The 16,791-nt window shown below is 53.7% G+C and overlaps 1 protein-coding gene across 18 annotated transcripts in view; it reads left to right on the top strand.

Moving 5' to 3' along the window:
• The window catches only part of PIK3R6 (phosphoinositide-3-kinase regulatory subunit 6), a 60,306-nt gene that overhangs the window by 28,094 nt on the left and 15,421 nt on the right, over window positions 1-16,791 (top strand). For 13 of the 18 annotated variants that reach the window (XR_014821841.1, XR_014821840.1, XR_014821842.1 and 10 more), the window contains 8 exons: window positions 5,217-5,300; window positions 5,812-5,903; window positions 6,745-6,813; window positions 7,264-7,396; window positions 7,538-7,607; window positions 8,562-8,745; window positions 14,247-14,412; window positions 15,781-15,867. Coding sequence is in view for 14 of the 18 variants with exons in the window: in XM_084986124.1 (XP_084842250.1) it covers window positions 5,217-5,300; window positions 5,812-5,903; window positions 6,745-6,813; window positions 7,264-7,396; window positions 7,538-7,607; window positions 8,562-8,745; window positions 14,247-14,412; window positions 15,781-15,867 (885 nt within the window). In the remaining 4 variants the exon portion in view is untranslated. Of the gene's footprint in view, window positions 1-2,701; window positions 3,611-5,216; window positions 5,301-5,346; window positions 5,904-6,744; window positions 6,814-7,263; window positions 7,397-7,537; window positions 7,608-8,561; window positions 8,746-14,246; window positions 14,413-15,780; window positions 15,868-16,791 lie in introns of those variants that run through there. The other 5 variants (XM_084986129.1, XM_084986127.1, XM_084986128.1 and 2 more) reach the window with 2 other exon arrangements.

Raw genomic sequence — 16,791 nt, 5'->3', positions numbered from 1 at the left:
GGAGGGGTTGCTGATTCTGGCTGATATCCAGAGAGTAGAAAAGGACCATTCTCCATAGCATCTTAGTTGGAAGGAAACATCCCACAAGTTCAATGTCTTTGTTAGTCACAATGAATTGGTCTTCTCTTTTCCCAGTGAGGAGGTGAATGGTCACATGTAAGAGTAGGAAGCTTTAGGAAGTTCCCGTGCAGAGCAGTGGGTTAAAGATCCCGAGTTCTGCAGCTATGGCGCAAGTTACAACTGTCACGTGGGTTTGATCCCGGGCTCAGGAACTTCCATATGCTGCGGGCATGACTGGAAAAAAAAAAAAAGAATACAGCTTTAGAGGAAGAGCATTTGGTACACAGAAAGCTCTGCTTCCGCAGCTCTGTGACCTGGTATAAGTCACCTCTCCCCTCTGAGCCTCCTTTCCCCATCTGTGAAATGGGAAGAGCCAGCCTTCCAAGTCCCTCTGGGTCTGACCTTCTGTTGTTGGGGAGGCGATATGCGGCAAAGAGAAGGGCTTTCCATCTGGAGTCCCCAAAACAGAAAGAACAGTGTTTGTTCTGCCAAACTCACTGGGCTCCGCTCAGAATCCAGTGAGATAACACACCAGAGAACACTGTGTGTGTCCCCTGGGCAGAGAACAGTAGCTGCTGTAACAAATGCCCCCAGTGCCGGGTCATCCACACAGCAGATGCTTCTTTCTCACCCACGTCACTGTTCCGTCTGGGCTACAGTCTTTTAGGGATTGTGACTTCTTTCTTCTCGGGGCACCACCATCTTCCACACCTGTCTTCCAGGCTCATGGAGGAGGATGAGGTAGAGGATTTTGTGGCACCTACCGCTTCTGCCACGTGCCATTGGCCAGAACTCAGTCACATGGCTTCACATGGCTGCAAGGGCGTCTGGGAAATGTAGTTTTCCTGTCTCCCTGCAACAGTGATGAAATCGGTTGGATGGACACGTACCTTTGCGTTGCCACGCTTATGTAAGGCTCTCTACGTATACCTTTCAAGTGCAATTGAAATGTTAGGTGTTGGAGTTCCCCTTGTGGTGCAGCAGAAACGAATCCGAGTAGGAACCATGAGGTTGCGGCGTCAATCCCTGGCCTCGTTCAGTGGGTTAAGGATCGGGCATTGCCGTGAGCTGTGGTGTAGGTCAAAGACGCAGCTTGGATCATGTGTTGCTGTGGCTGTGACAAAGGCCAGCAGCTGTAGCTCCGATTTGACCCCTAGCCTGGGAACCTCCATATGCCATGAATGTGCCCTAAAAAGCAAAACAAAACAAAAGTTAGGTGTTAATAGTAATCCTGATAGTTATATCCTGCATTCCTGGGTGGAGGGGAGGATAATAATATCATTTATTTAGTGGCTTTTATGGATCAAGAAGGATATTAGGGAGTTCCCTGGTGGCTCAGCAGGTAAAGGATCTGGTGTTGTCACTTCTGTGCTTCTGGTTACTCCTGTGGCTCGGGTTTGACCCCTGGTCCGGGAACCTTGGCCTGCTGTGGGTGTGGCCAAAAGTAAATAAAAATAACAAAATATTTTTCTAGTGATGTTAGACATGCCCATCACGTATAAGTGAGCCTGAGAGACTCGAGGCACAAGAAATAGTCTTTTTCCGCTTAAATCAAATCCAGCCTCAAGTTCTTGTTTTCCAAGATCAGTACGAATTCCAGTGTCATCTACTTGGGATGCCTCCCCACTCCTTGGGATCCTGGGAGAAGCCCGGGGGTCACAAAGCCGGGATGATGGGAACGTCTGTGGTCTTTGGTCCACGGCAGCTGCAGCCCCCAGCACAGCCTGGCCAGGCTTGCATGGTCCATAGAGAGACAGGGCTCCTTGGAGGACATTCTGGGGCTCCGGGAAAGGTGGCCCGGGAGCACACAGTGCCCTCACCTGAGATGAGCTGCCCCTCCTCTGAGATCTTGGCCACCGCTGTCCCATCACCCTGTGCCCTCACGGTCTGGGGGAAATCCATCCTTTCACCCTAGAATGGCCACTCTGATCTTTAACTGAAACCAGCAGCCTTCATCCCCTTGCCTTGGAGACAAGCCAGACTGATTGTCTCGGTCAGACGGGGGCTTCCGAGTCAAGAGGCGGGGGGAGGATGTGAATCAGGGACCTAAGGGGAGGGGCCCCCGAAGCACTGGAGGAGCTGCGCCGTCTCAAGGGGGCAGCTGCTTCCCTGCCCCGCCATTGTCACATGTGAGAAGAACACACATCCCGTGTTGACAGACTTTCAAGAGAAGCCAGTAATCTGAACTTTTATGCAAAATCTCTTGATTTGTACATGTTGGCAGACAGTTCCTTTTTTTTTTTTTTTTTTTTCCAAGACACTCTGCAAGCCCAAACAAGACGCATCTGCAAGCCAGATGTGGACCAAAGCCTGAGAGTTTGTTCCGGCTGTCCAGATTTTCGAAAACAAACTTTATTTGGGGTTGTCTCCCGGGACTACGGGCAGAGTTTTGTTAACTTCTCTATTTTTCTCTGAAACATAAAAACTGAACTCCCTCTGCAAAGCAGAAGAACCTGGGGCTCCGAAGACAAAGGTTTGGCCACCCTTCTATTAAGGGGGCCAGGGAAGAAATCATAATTATTGCAGTGTTAAGTCTTTTTTGTAGTTCACGGTGGGAGGTGGGGAGAAGGAAGAAAGGAGGAAAGAAGAAAGAAGACAGAACCTAATTTTTATTTTATTTTATCTTAATTTTGCTTTTTAGGGCTGCACCCACAGCGTATGGCGTTCCAGGCTAGGGGTTGAATTGGAGCTACAGCTGCCAGCCTACACCACAGCCATGGCAACGCCAGATCTGAGCCACGTCTGCGACCTACACCACAGCTCACGGCAGTGCCCGATCCTTAACCCACTGAATGAGGCCAGGGATTGAACCCACATCCTCATGCATGCTAGTTGGATTCGCTTCCGCTGCGCTGGAACGGAAACTCCCAGCTTCATTTTGCAATAGTTCACCTTGCGTTAGCTCATTTATTTTCATGCAAGGTGGAGCTGGGTAGATGGAAGGCTTGTGACAAGCCTTCTTGCCAGGCTAAATAATTTCCTTGCCAGGTTGGGGAGAAGGTGCACCACCCAGCAGAGTACACATGGGCTCTACCAACTGCCCACTTCCTGCCTGCTCTCAGCCTGGAGGAGACTCAGGATCAGACGTGGACCTGGTCTGGGCAGGGGAACAATAAGAATCAGGAGGAAAACGAGGGCCAGTCCTGTAGCATCAGGGCACGAGATGCCTTGGCCTTAGCAAGTCTGGACAAAATCTAAAAAGCTGCTGGGTTGCTAGAATTGTCATCCCTGTGCTACCTACTTCCAAAGGGATCCGAGGCCACCAAGTAGCAGGAGCACCCCAAAAGGAGCAAAGGAGAGAGGTCTGTCGCTGGAGCAGATTTTTGAGGCTGGACCTCAGTTTGGCTGTAGGTTTCCTGACAGCGAAGGCAAAAGGGGAACCTCTGGGGCATGTGGTTTGTCCTGTCTGACAACCAGAGATTGCACGCCGGCCTAGAAAGACAAGCTCTAGGTTGGAAATACTCATCAAGGGGAATTTATAGTCCGAAGACTGTCTCCTGTGCTTCCTGTGCTGGTCCAGATCCTCTAAGAAGCAGACATGCAAGATTAGGTATGCAAGGCTTCCTGCCGGGAAACACCTGTGAGACGGAAAATGGAGAGGGAGCTGATGAGGGCTGGCTGGGACAGTGAACTGCCAGCCTGCGATGCCAATCGGACTCCCCAAGAAGGAGGAAAAAAGGAAGAAGGGCTGGGTAGAAATGTGCCAGACTGATGGGTAATGGCTTGGGGGATTCCTGAGCCAGAGTCAGCCATCTGGGAAGGTTCCTGAGAACGAGGCTGCTTTAGAATCTCTGCTGCTGCCCGTATGGTCTAGAACATGCAGCCTCGGCACAAGGTGATAGATTCCACAGCCCAGCAGCACAAAGCTCCTTGGTCCCCTAAACTCCTTGTAGCGAGAGACCAGTGAGTCAGCTACCGTGCTTCCCAAACGCTGATGACTGATGCGAGAACCACTTCTGCTGTTTGGCCGTGTCAAGGCGTTGCTGTTAAAGAAAAAATTATTCTGACACTTGTTTAAAAACCCTAAGGAAGACTTTATTCAAGACTATTGCAATAGAGGAGAGAGATGGGACTCAAAGAAGGCAGACAGCTGGGGACTTCCAGCCAACAAATGGAGGGAGGGGTCAGCGGGTGGAAATTTACTAAGAGGGGACCTCAGGGATGGGGGATTCGTGCTGAACTGACCCAACATGATTCTTGCTGGAGGTGTGGAATAGCGAACCTGATTGATACCAGGGTGAGAGATTCTTTATCAGTCAGTTGACAGCAGGATTCTTGCTAAAACTGGGCTGAGAGGCGAAAGACAGGACAGGGGCTATGCCGAGGGCCTTGTGGAGAAGAGGGCTTTGAGGATCCTAGGTGAAATTTGGTCGGGGAGAGAGTCTTTGTCACCTCCTGGTATTTAGCTGATATATTTCTTTAAATAAACTTTTTTTTTTTAGTTTTTTTTGGCTGCCCTGAGGCATATGGAGCTCCAGGGCCAGGGATCAGATCCAAGCCATAGCTGTGAACGTAAGCCACAGCTGAGGCAAAGCTGGATCCTTAACCCACTGTGCCAGGCCGGGGATCAAACCCACATCCCAGTGCTCCCGATTCACTTGTGCCACAGTGGGAACTCCTAAACTGACTTTAAATTTTAGCTCTATGCTTAGGTTGAGAAACTAGTTATGTATTTTTCCTAACATACATTAAAATAAGTACGTAATTGGTTAAAATTTAGGATCATGTGTATACCATCTAAAATTGTCTTATGTACCACTGGCAGTGTACAGACTACATGCTGGGAGATGTGGGTTTTACAAAGAACCCAGAAATGCTGATTGAAAGGCTGTATTCGAGGGAGTTCCCTGGTGGCTCAATGGGTTAAGGATGCAGCATTGTTGACTGCTGTGGCTTGGGTCACTGCTGTGGTGCATATTCGATCTGTGGCCTGGGAACTTCCACATGCCATGGGCACAACCAAAAGAAAGAGAGGGAAAGAAAAAAAAAGGAAAGCCATATTCCACCCCTGGCCAGCATTGCCTCGGGCACCTCTTAAGGCTGGAAAAGGGGCTAAAGACATTCTCAGGGAGAGTGGAGGTGGGGGCGCAAGTAAGGCCATGGGCTGCTGAGCTCAGAGCTCCCAGGCTCACAGCTTTCCCCACCCTGCTGCTCAGACGTGGAGCTGGATCTGCAGCGGAGCGTACAGGCTGTGCTCAGGGAGCTCAGTGCCCAGGCCCCCGCCCTGCAGAGCAACCAAGGTAAGAGCTGGCAGGCACCACCCAGCGGTTCTCTCTGCTTGCCCAGCCCCACCCCAGCCTGCTCTGCCCGGTTGTTCTCTGGAAAGTGCCCCAGAAGGAGAGGCTTCCAGCCAAGCCCCGATCCTGTTGGAAATCCTTGGAGCCTGAAGGACCTGGACGCCTTCTCTGCCCCCGGCTCACCTTCCCAGTGACTTTGGCAGAGCCCATGGGGGATCTGCCACCCTCTTTCTTAACCACCTTCTCCAGTAAACATTGCTGCTCCATAAGCCCCGTGCACACACCTGTCCCCACTACCGTGTCACTGCTCTTTCTGCCCTGGGAATTCACCGGCCACAAGGGCTGCCAATCAGAGCTGCACCACCTATGAGGAGCCCACCCACATGCGCCCAGCTCGGGGGGCGGGGGGGAATCAGACCTGGCACCCCAGAGCTCAGGGTCCTGCTCAGAGGGGTCTCCTCTCAGAGCCCCCCACCTGCCCGGCTGTGCTGGGTTCCCCTTTCTCCTGGCCCAGGCATGTGCAGGTGGTCCCTGCACAAGAAGGTGGAGCGAGATCCCGGTAAGAGTCCGGCGCTGGTCCGCATTCTGCTCAGAGAACTGGAGAAGGTGGGTTCCCGGGTGTGGGGGAGGCAGACGGTGGCGGGGGGGTGGGGAGGAAGAGAGGCCAGGCCAGCCGGGGACCCAGGCCCATCAGCCCGTGTCCTTCCACTTGCTCATTGGAGTTGTCCCGTATTTCTCTGTCCCCTGGACTTTTCTCTAAACAGTATCATCTTTACAGGGACTCCCACTGTTGGACCTGAATTAATATCTTTCAAAAACAATCTCTAGCAGCTCCCGCTATGGGTTGACGATCCGACTTGTCTCTGTGGAGGCACTGGTTGGGTCCCCAGCCCAGTGCCGTGTTGCTGCGGCTGTGGCGTAGGTTGCAGCTCCGGCTCGGATTTGATCCCTGGCCTAGGGAACTTCTGTATGTGGCGGGGGTGGCCAAAAAAGAAAAAAAAAAAAATGCCTCTATAACATGACCATAAGTGGAAACCCTTCTCATTCGACAGAAATGGAAAGCACCTATAAACATAAATGCGTAATTATTTAAATTTTTCAAAACTCTCCTTAATTATCCTCCACCCCACCCAGTGCCCTTACGTGCACCTGTTTGGGAAATGCTGCACTCGAGGGAGATGCCACGTCTGGGACTTGCTTGTCCCCTTGCTGCCACCTCCTACCCTGAGCCTGCTGCTCCTTCCCCCCCCCTCCCGCACCCCCCTCCCCCCCCCCCACCTATGCACCTGCCCTACTCCACTGTCTCCTACCAGGGCAGGCTGCGGCCCTTTTCCACTCTTCCCTGGGCCTGGTGGGACGCTGCCTTCTGCCCCATCTCCTTCTAGAGTGTGGCAAGCCCCCCCTAACCCCCAGCCCCGTAAATGTCCTGTGATCTCCTGTTTTCCAGGCAGAAAGGGAGGACACCCGGCATGTCATCCTTCCCCTGCTGCACACGCTCATGTACGTGCTCACTAAGGTGAGCCGGGCTGAAGGCCACGGCGGGCCAGGTGACCCGCGGGTGACGGGGCTGCACATTCAGGACACACCCGGTTGCTGCCTGGCGAGCCTAGCGCTCGAGGACTGCCCTGCCCCCTTAACTGGCTTCTCTGCGTAGCCCCGCCCCCTCCCTAATACACGAAGACATGAAACTGGGGACATAACGGGGACAAACATGCGTCTCAGACGTTGGGAGGGATGGGAGGGGAACGGATGTGCTGGTGGCACCGCATGCGGATGGATTTCCAGCCTGATCACTGTGGGGGGGTGTCCAAGAGGTGGGTCTTGGAGATGCTGGGAGAAGAGGCTGCAGGTGCAGATCCGGGAGGGAAGGCCCCACGTCTACTTCTCTGCCACCCATCACACCCCACCCACCCAGGGCCCCTCGCGACTAGGGCTCTGAGCACCCCGACTCCTCCCTCTCGCCCAGGCCACAGGCATCCCGGAGGAGCTCCACCGGAGCACCTACGCCTTCTGCACGCGGCTGCTGACCCTCCCCGCCCCCTACTGCACGGTCGCCCTGGACTGCGCCATCCGGCTGAAAACAGAGACGGCCGTCCCCGGTAAGGACCCCTCCAGCACCCCCGAGCTCTCGCCTTCCACTTCGGATTCCAGGCAGCTCGAAAGTCCCGGCACCTCCTGAGCAAGTGGGAATGGGGGTGAGAGACACGGGGGCCGGCTGGCTGAAGGGGTCTGCCCTGCAGGGACGCTGTACCAGAGGCTGGTCATTGCGGAGCAGAACCTGAGGAGCGAGCTGTACCCCTACCAGGAGAGGTGAGTGGCCCCAGCAAGGGTGGTGCCAGGAGGACAAGCGAGGGGACCGATGGAGAGAAGCCTGGCATTTGTCCAGCAGCAGGGGGGCCGTCGTCAGGGTGGATGGGGTGTGTCTTTCCCGGGGGATCCCTGAAAGCAGTTAGGTCTTCCTGGGCTGGATGCAGGGCTCTCCCACTCGCGCGCAGAACCTGGACCAGTCTGTGGTTCTGGGGGTCCACCTCCATCCTGCCCTTGCCCATGAGGCAGCTGCCAACAGTCAGGAAGCCAGAGGCGGCTCCAGAATAGCTATGATTCAGGCCACAGTCATGCCGTGAGACCTGGGGTCTGTCATCTGTGTGTGCCTTACCTTTGGATAAGATTTAGGACACGTGCACGGCTCATGCTGGGGGAGGAGCCGACAGAGTCAGGGACGCAGCGCTCTCTCTCCTGCTGGTACCTCTGCTGCCCCGCTACTGAAAGCGGCAGCAAGCTCCCTGTTCCTGGAGGGCGCAGGGACGGAAAGGGATTCAGAGAGCTTAGCACTGGAGAGCTTGGGATGACACAGTTGAGTACAGGGAACGCAGGGCGCGGGGGGTGGTGAGGTTGGTTTTCTGGTGTGATGAGGGCAAGGGGAGAAGTTGGGACTCAGGGTTCAGGGCTCAAGTTTCAGCAAGAAGGAGTCAGGGTCCCTCCTAGAGGGCTGTAGGGTCAATGGACCAGGGAGGGAGCAGCATTTCAGTTGGAACTTACCTAAACATGAGACTTGAAGGGCCATGCCTGCTCTTTTTGCCGCAAGCCCCACCACTCCCTAGAGTTGCTCCACTCCCTTAGACGTATGGAGCTGAAGCGCCTGTTTTGGGGGGAACGAAATAACTGGGGTGGGGGCTGCTGCAGAGCTCCGAGGGCACCCCTCGGTGGCCCTTCTCTGCATGGTCATCCTCAGTCAGCCCTCGGTCCCCCCACCTCTGCCCTCAGAGTCTTCCTCTTCGTGGATCCTGAGCTGGTGTCTCCTTCCGTGTGCAGTGCCCTGCTGCTGGAGCTGCAGGCGGCCCAAGAGCAGCAGACGCCCGAGGCCTGCATGCGCCACGTGGTCTCCCACGCGCTGCAGGCGGCGCTGGGGGAGGCCTGCCAGGCAGGCGCACTGCAAAAGAGGCTGCAGGTAAGGGCGGCGCGCTGCCCACCCATGCTTGATCTGCTCCATGTCTCCTTTCCCCTGTTGCCCTGTTTTCTCCCGAAACCAAAAATAAATACACATTTACTAAGGAAAATCTGATAAAATGCAGATGATCCGAGAAAGGAAAGAAAAATCACTCTCACGACTCTGTGCAGGCACATCAGCAATGAACACGTTGGTATGTTTCCTGGAAACAATGGCAGTGATAATCCTAAGAGCCACTGTTTATTGCATGTTGTGTTCCAGGCACCGTGTTAAACACGTTACATGTATCACCTTCAAAAAATTCTCGGAGTTCCCTTCGTGGCTCAGTGGTTAGCGAATCCGACTAGGAATCGTGAGGTTTCGGGTTCGGTCTCTGGCCTCTCTCAGTGGGTTAAGGATCCAGCATTGCCGTGAGCTGTGGTGTAGGTTGCAGACGCGGCTTGGATCCCAGTTTGCTGTGGCTGTGGTGTAGGCTGGCGGCTACAGCTCTGATTCCACCTCTAGCCTGGGAACCTCCATATGCTGAGGGAGCGGCCCTAGAAATGGCAAACAAAATAAGTAAATAAATAAAAAATAATCATAATAATCCCTCCACAGAGTTTCCCTCATGGCGCCGCACAAATGAATCTGACTAGGAACCGTGAGGTTTCGGGTTCGATCCCTGGCCTCACTCAATGGATCAAGGATTCCGGGTTGCTGTGAGCTGTGGCGTCGGTCGCAGGCGCAGCTCAGATCTTTTGTGGCTGTGACTGTGGTGTAGGCTGGCACTTCCATGTGCCACGGGTGGAGCCCTAAAAAAGGAAAAAAAAAAAGCAAAACAAAGTTCTCACCACAACATTGTGTAATAGATGTAAGTATCAAAACAAAGGCACAGAGATGCTGATAATCGACTTGTGGCGACTCTGATAAGAGGTGGCTGTGCCCAGATTTGACCCCAGAGCTACCTGACTTCAAGCCTCCTGTCAATCACCTTCCAGCCCCACCCCCTCCTCTTTTTCAACAGTTGAGATGCCAGATTCTGTGTAGTTTATTTGCTGCCTCTATATGTGCGTATGCATAGAATATTTATTTTTCCTTTGTCATTGGAAATACGCCATATGGAAATATTTTCTTCATAAAGTATGTGCTGCTGCTGCTTTTTTTTTTTTTTTTTCTTATGGACACACCCTTGGCATGTGGAAGTTTCTGCACCAAGGATTGAATCCCGGCTGCAGCTGCCACCTGCACCGCAAGGGGTGGTTCTTTTAACCTGCTGTGTGGGGCATGGGGTGGAACCTGTGCCTCTGCAGCCACCTGAGCTACTGCAGTCAGGTTCTTAACCCAGGGAGCCAGGGAGCTCCGGAAAGTATGTGCAGAGGATTTTCTCTTGTGAGCCGCTGTGGTTTTCTGTGGCTGGTTCCCTGTTCCTGTTATGGGCATTTAGTTTGTTTCCAGCACCTGCCCACATACTTCCTAGCTTTTCTTTCCGGAGCAGCCTCAGCCCCTGTCCAAGGTCAAGACTGCAGCAGGTTGGGGATGCTCTAGCCAAGGTGGCCCCAGGCGCTGGGTTTCTTGGGTGGGGGAGGGTGCAGCACAGTGGGAGGAAAGGCCCCTGCCCTGCGGGAAGGTGGGTTGGAGGCAGACTCAGCCTCCCAGCTCCTCTCAGCTGGGTTTGAGAGCATCGGGAACGGGATAGTGTTGAGAGGTGTTGAGTCAAGAACAGGCTGGAATAATGGGTCTGGCGCATGCGCTATTTTGCTATAGAAGAAAGAAATGCTGAAAGTGAGAGCTGTTTTTTTGTTTGTTTGTTTGTTCGTTTGCTTTTTAGGGCAGCACCTGTGGCATATGGAGGTTCCCAGGCCAGGGGTTGAATCGGAACTGTAGGTGCCAGCCTACACCAGAGCCACAGCAACCGGAGATCAGAGCCGAGTCTGCAACCTACACCACAGCTCATGGCAACGCTGACCCACTGAGCAAGGCCAGGGGTGGAACCCACATCCTCATAGGTACTAGTCAGATTCATTTCTGCTGCGCCACAACAGGAACTCCCTGTATTTTTTAAAGCATAGTCAAAATATTATGCCTCCCCCCGCACCTCACTTTATCCAGAGTCTTTGGCTCTGAGTTTCCATTTTTGGGAATAGAGAGTGGAGGGGAGGGGCCAAGAAGAATCCAGAGAGGATGCATGGTTGATCTGAAGTTAGAGACCCTTGGAAGCTTGGAGTTCAGGGGTCCTCAACGGGAGTTCCCGTTGTGGCTCAGTGGGTAACGAATCCGACTAGGAACCATGAGGTTGCGGGTTCGATCCCTGGCCTTGCTCAGTGGGTTAAGGATCTGGTGTTGCCATGAGCTGTGGTGTAGGTTGCAGACACGGCTCAGATCCCGAGTTGCTGTGGCTCTGGCGTAGGCCAGTGGCTACAGCTCCGATTTGACCCCTAGTCTGGGAATCTCCATATGCCACGGGAGTGGCCCAAGAAATGGCAAAAAGACAAAAAAACCAAAAAAACCCGAAAAACCAAGAGGTCCTCAATGATCCCCAGGCACCCTCTCCCATCCAGGGTGCTGGGGCTCCCCACCCGCTGTGACCCCAGCCTCCGCACTGGAAGTTCTGCCTCTTGAGACAGCTCGAGAGGGGCCAGTGCCAATCAGACCTGCTGGCCCAAAGACAGGCAGGACCTGGGAGCGGTGACTCAACCAGCTACGGTCTGGCAGGTAGGCTCTATCCGACCACCAGCCCACATCCCAGCTGCTGCGGGCCTGGTCCGAGGCCCAGGATGGAGGTGGGAGCAATTGGACTCCCCACGCGTCCAGGACCAGCGGACAAGGTCTTAAGACTGGGAGTGTCTCTGACACTTGGGGCAGGGTTCTGGATGCTGGAGATGGGTCCAGGAAGGGCTGTCCCCATGGCGGTACCCACATGGCTCACTGCTTCCTTCCCTTTCGGGCTGTATGCAGAATCACCTCTCGGGGCGGCTCCTCTGATCACAGGCTCCAACTTCAGCTCCTCCCCCCACTTCCACATCCTCCCTCCCTGCTCGGATTTTCTTGTCATCACTTTACTGTTATTTATCATACTAGAAATTTCCCTTGTCTTGTTTATTATTCCTCCCCCACCGACCCCCACGGCACACACACACACACACACAGATGTACTACAATATTAGCTCCATGAAGACAGGAATTTTTGTCGGTCTGGTTTACTGCTATATTCCAGCGCTTAGACCAGTGCCTGGCACCTAGCAGGTGCTTTTTAAAAAAAATTTATTGGGAGCTCCTGTTGCAGCTTGGAGGTAACGAGCCCAGCTAGTATCCATGAGGATGCAGGTGCAATCCCTGGCCTCGCTCAGTGGGTTAAAAATCTGGCGTGGCTGTGAGCTGCGGTGTAGATTGCAGACATGGCTCAGATCCCGTGTTGCTGTGGCTGTGGTGTAAGCCGGCAGCTGCAGCTCCAGTTAGACCCCTAGCCTGGGAATGTCCATATGCCTCGGGTGCAGCCCTAAAAAGCCCAAAAAAATGTATTGGCGTATAGTTGATTGAAAATGTTGTATTAGTTTCTGGCGTACGGCGGAGGGACTCAGTTACACACATCCGCAGGTCCGTTCTTTTTCCCATGTGGGTTATTAGAGACCGCTGAGTAGACCTCCCCGTGCTGCCCCGCAGGTCGGCGTTAGTAACGGGTGTGTGTTCATCCCACCCTAACAGTTGACACCAAGTGAGGACTTGATAAACATTTAATGTATTTACAGTCAATTTATAAAGCGAAGAAACAACACGAAGTGGCCCCTGTAGCCCTTCCAGCTCTGATTCCTTGTCCCTCTCATTGCTTGAGTTCATTCTGTTGATCATTCAGCAGATCTTTATTGGAGCCCTGGCTGGTCAGAGTGACCCTCTGTCCCTTAGTCCAGGGAGTTAGGAGCCTGCTCAGCAGACCCCTAGTGCAGAAGCGAGATCTGAGCCAGCCCTGCTGTGTCTGCCGTGTCACTCGTTTGGGCCCCGCATCCTCGGTCATGAGCAGGGATTAGTTGCTGGCGGGGGCGAGGGGACATAGCCAGGGATCAGTGATTGGGCAGTACTCAGGGTGGCAGAGCTTCGTCACCACTGGAGATGGGAGCCCACGGTGCTGGAGAGCTCGAGATGGCAGAGTGGGCAACTCTCATAACCCCTTTCTGTTAAGGAGAAAGGCTCAGCGTGATGCGTTACCTTAACCTCTTCAACACTTGCTAGTCTCTCCTTGTTGGCGGGGGGGGGCACACCCGCGGCATATGGAGGTTCCCAGGCTAGGGGTCAACATGCGATCCAAGTCGCATCTGTGACCTACACCACAGCTCATGGCCACGCTGGATCCTTAACCCACTGACGGAGGCCAGGGATAGAACCCGAGTCCTCATGAATACCCATCAGGTTTGTGATCGCTTAGCCACCACGGGAACTCTCATATGTACTTTTTTAAGGCTGCATCCAAGGCATATGGAAATTCCCAGGCCAGGGATTGAATCTGAGCCTCAGCTGCAAGCTACCTACTCCACCGTTGCAGTAATGCCAGCTCCTTTTACCCACTGCTCTGGGCTGTGGGTCAAACCCACATCTCCTCAGTGACCCGAGCTGCTGCAGTTGGATTCTTAACCCATGATGCCAGAGCGGGAACTCCTAATCTCCCTTTTTAAAAAAGAGAAAGCATCCAGCTCTAAAGCCTTGGCAGGCCATAGCACCTGGCTCGAATTTAACAGTAGAGCTTGTGATCATTAGTTACTTACATCTTAGTTATTTTCTCTGTATGAAAAGTGACGTATTTTAGAGCAGCCATATAAAATTTCAATTTGAAATAACTTTGAACCAAACAAAGTACGTCGACCTAAAGAAATATAATGAGTCTACGAGTGGAGTTCTCTGGTGGCTCAGTGGGTTAAGGATGCAGCGTTGTCACTGCTGGGAGGAGGTTCCCTCCCTGGCCTGGGAACTTCCACATGCCTTCCGCACTGCCTCCCCTCTAAAAAAAAAAAAAAAAGTAACTCTAGGTGGAATGCAAGGTAGTACGGGAATGCAAGATAGGAATATTCAGCAAATGTTTATTGAGCACCTGCTATGTGCCAGAAGATGCTCCAGATGTTGGGATGCAGCTGTAAGCAAAACAGACAGAACTGCTGCCGTCCTGGCGTTTACATCCTAGAGATGGCAGGACAGTGATCCAGCTGCTTGTGACATTTCAAGGAGGGTGGACTCCAGCGTTCATCCCAGCCCCCCTGGGTTCCCGACATTGCCAGTCACCAGCTGTCCCCCACACCAGGGTGTGAAGGGCCAAGGGGACCCCAAGCTGCGGGCAGCATGGGGCAACAGCTGTGTCAGGGCAGGAGCGGGGCGCTGGTTGTGGGACGCAGAAGCTTCGCGGGGAAGCTGCGGCTGGTGTCCCTGGAAGAGGGAAGGTGTCCATGCACTGTCTGCAGCTGCGGTCTTAGCGTGGGAGCAGGGGTGGGTGGGTGCTGGGTCAGCACTCAGGCTCTGATGTTCCCCCCCGCCCCCGGCAGGCCAGCCCCCGCCGCACCCTGGAGCGCTATTTCCACGCCGTGGTGACAGCTGTGGAGCAGATGGCTAGCGAGCCGAGCCCGAGCCGGGAGGGCCACCTGGAGAGGCTGGAGGAGATTTACTGCTCGCTGCTGGGGCCGGCGGCGGCCGCCAGGGGGCGCGGCGACGGTAAGCGGCAGGCGCGGTGGGCTGCGGTCCGGGGACCCTGCAGGGGGCGCCAGAGAGCAGCACCCTACCGGCTCGGGACTGCGCGCGTGGCTAACGGGGTGGGACACTCGGCTGCTCCTAGGAGCCTGGGGCCAGAGGATGCCCAGGAACTTGAAGGTCCTGGGTTAATAAAAAGGTAATTTGGTCATGATAACAGCTGACACCTACAGGGCACCCACTATACCCAAGTCGCTGTTCTCACCACTTTACATGTATTTAAATATATTACATGTATTAAGTCAATTAATCCTCACAGTAAACTACTTATGAGATAGAACGCACTATCCCCATCTTACAGATGAGAAAACTGAGTTAGAGGCTGTAAAAAAAAAAAAAAAGAAAAGAAAAGAAAGAAAGAGGCTGTAAATCTTGCCCAGGATCACCCAGATAGCAAGTGACAGAGCCAAGCTTCAAACCCGGGCTGTCTAGTTCTTAACCACGGTACCAGCATAACCAAAGGATCTGCTGGTCCATGGATCCTGTAAAGTGCATCCAAAGCCAAACTGCCTGGCCTCAGTTCTGGCTCCGCCACTCACCGTGTGACCTCAGGCCAATTACTTAACCTCTCTGTGCCCCTGACACCTCTTCAGTAGTGAATAGGATGATATTACCTGTGGCCCAGGGTTGCTAGTAGGATCCAGTGAGATGATGGCACTGTGGGCGAGGTGAAAAGGGTAGCAGGTGTTCCGTGACCTTGGCTCGCTCCCTGCTAAGGAAGCTCGCAGCCTCATGCAGGAGGGAGCTGTGCTCTGTGGAAGTTAAATGCCAAGGCTGTACGTTACGTGTGCCCAGTGTGCAACCAGGGAGGTCTGGGGGAGGAAAGGCTTCGGGGCTGGGGTGTCTGGAAGGCTTCTAGAAGGAGGAGAGGGGTGGGCTGGCCCTGGACTGCAGCTTCCTGCTGCCCTTAGTACTTGGCCATGACTCTGTCCAGCATTGCCCACAGGAGCAAACATGAATTGAGCACCTACTGTGTGCAGACTCCTGAAGGAGGCATTGGGACACACAGAGAGGGGCCTTTCCCCCTGGTCTCCCGACAGTGGGAAGGGCAGCGTGACTGCAGCGGGGCTGCGGGAGGGACCCACAGCAGGAGAAAAGGTTGGGGAAGACTGCGAGCTGGTTTGTGAAGGGCCCCAAAGGCGAGCTAGGAAGTTTGCAGGAAACGGGGGAGCCGCTAGGCGTTCCTGCACAGGCAGGGGACCATGGTGTCGGGTCCGACAAGGCCAGATATGGGAGGCAGAGGGTCTCCGCCACCCCCGTCCAGGCCCCCACAGAGCAGAGAAGAATCCCACAGTCCTCTCCGTGGTCTCCACAGCCTGCTCCCTCCTTCAGGTGGCTCCGTCCAGGACCGGCCGCCCAGCATCCCTCTGCCCAGCCCCTCCATCACCTTCCACCTGTGGACCCATGAGGAGCAGCTCTGTGAGTGCCCTGCCCGTGGGGGGCGGCCCCAAGGAGGGCCGTGTGTGTCTCTGCGTGTCTGTGAGTCTTTATGTGTGTGCGTGCATGTCAACATGTGTCTCTCAGTGTGTGTGCAGGTGTCTGTATGTGTCTGTGTGTTTTTATCTCTCTCTTTTTTCTTTTTTTTCTTTTCTGTATGTGTCTGTGTTTGTGTCTGTGTGCCTCTGTGTGTATCTGTTGTGTGAATGTGTATCTCTGTATGTCTGTGTGTGTGTCTATCTGTGTACATTTGTGTGTATCTTTTTTTTTTTTGGCCACAGCATGCAGCAGCTTGAGGTGGGATCTCAGTTCCTAGAGCAGGAATTGAACCCAGGCTGCAGGGGTGAAAGCACCAAGTCCTAACCACTAGACCACCAGGGAACTCCCTTTGTGTATCTATTGTGTGTGTCTGTGTGTGTGCCTGTCTGTCTGTGTGTGCCTAGGTGTATCTTTGTGTGTCTGTGTCTAAGTCTATGTATGTCTCTGGGTGTCTGTGTATCTCTGTCTATATCTATTTGCGTGTGTCTGTGTATGTCTCTGTGTGTGCCTAGGTGTATCTGTGTCTCTGTATGTGTGTCTGTGTCTTTGTCTGTGCATGTCTCTGTCTGTGCATGTCTATGTGTGTCTGTATGTGTATCTATGTCTTGTCTGTGTGTGTCTCTGTGTCTGTGTATCTATGTCTCTGTGCTGTGTGTCTGTGTGTGTCTCTGTGACTATGTCTGTGCGTGTGTGTTGTGTGTCTCTATATGTGTCTATGTCTTTGCATGTGTCTGTGTGTCTTTGTGTGTGTGTCTGGTGTCTATGTCTGAGTGTGTGTGTGTTGTATGTCTCTGTATGTGTGTCTGTGTGTCTGTGTGTGTGTCTCTGTGTCTCTGTGTGTGTGCTCCTTGTGTGAGTTGTTTGCAG

Source organism: Sus scrofa, chromosome 12, assembly GCF_054392235.1.
Source record: "Sus scrofa isolate SSC_HxYL_T2T_F1_AM1 chromosome 12, Sscrofa_HxYL_maternal_Yorkshire_Landrace_v2.0, whole genome shotgun sequence".
Lineage (NCBI taxonomy): Eukaryota > Metazoa > Chordata > Mammalia > Artiodactyla > Suidae > Sus > Sus scrofa.
This window is presented reverse-complemented; position numbering and strand designations above follow the sequence as displayed.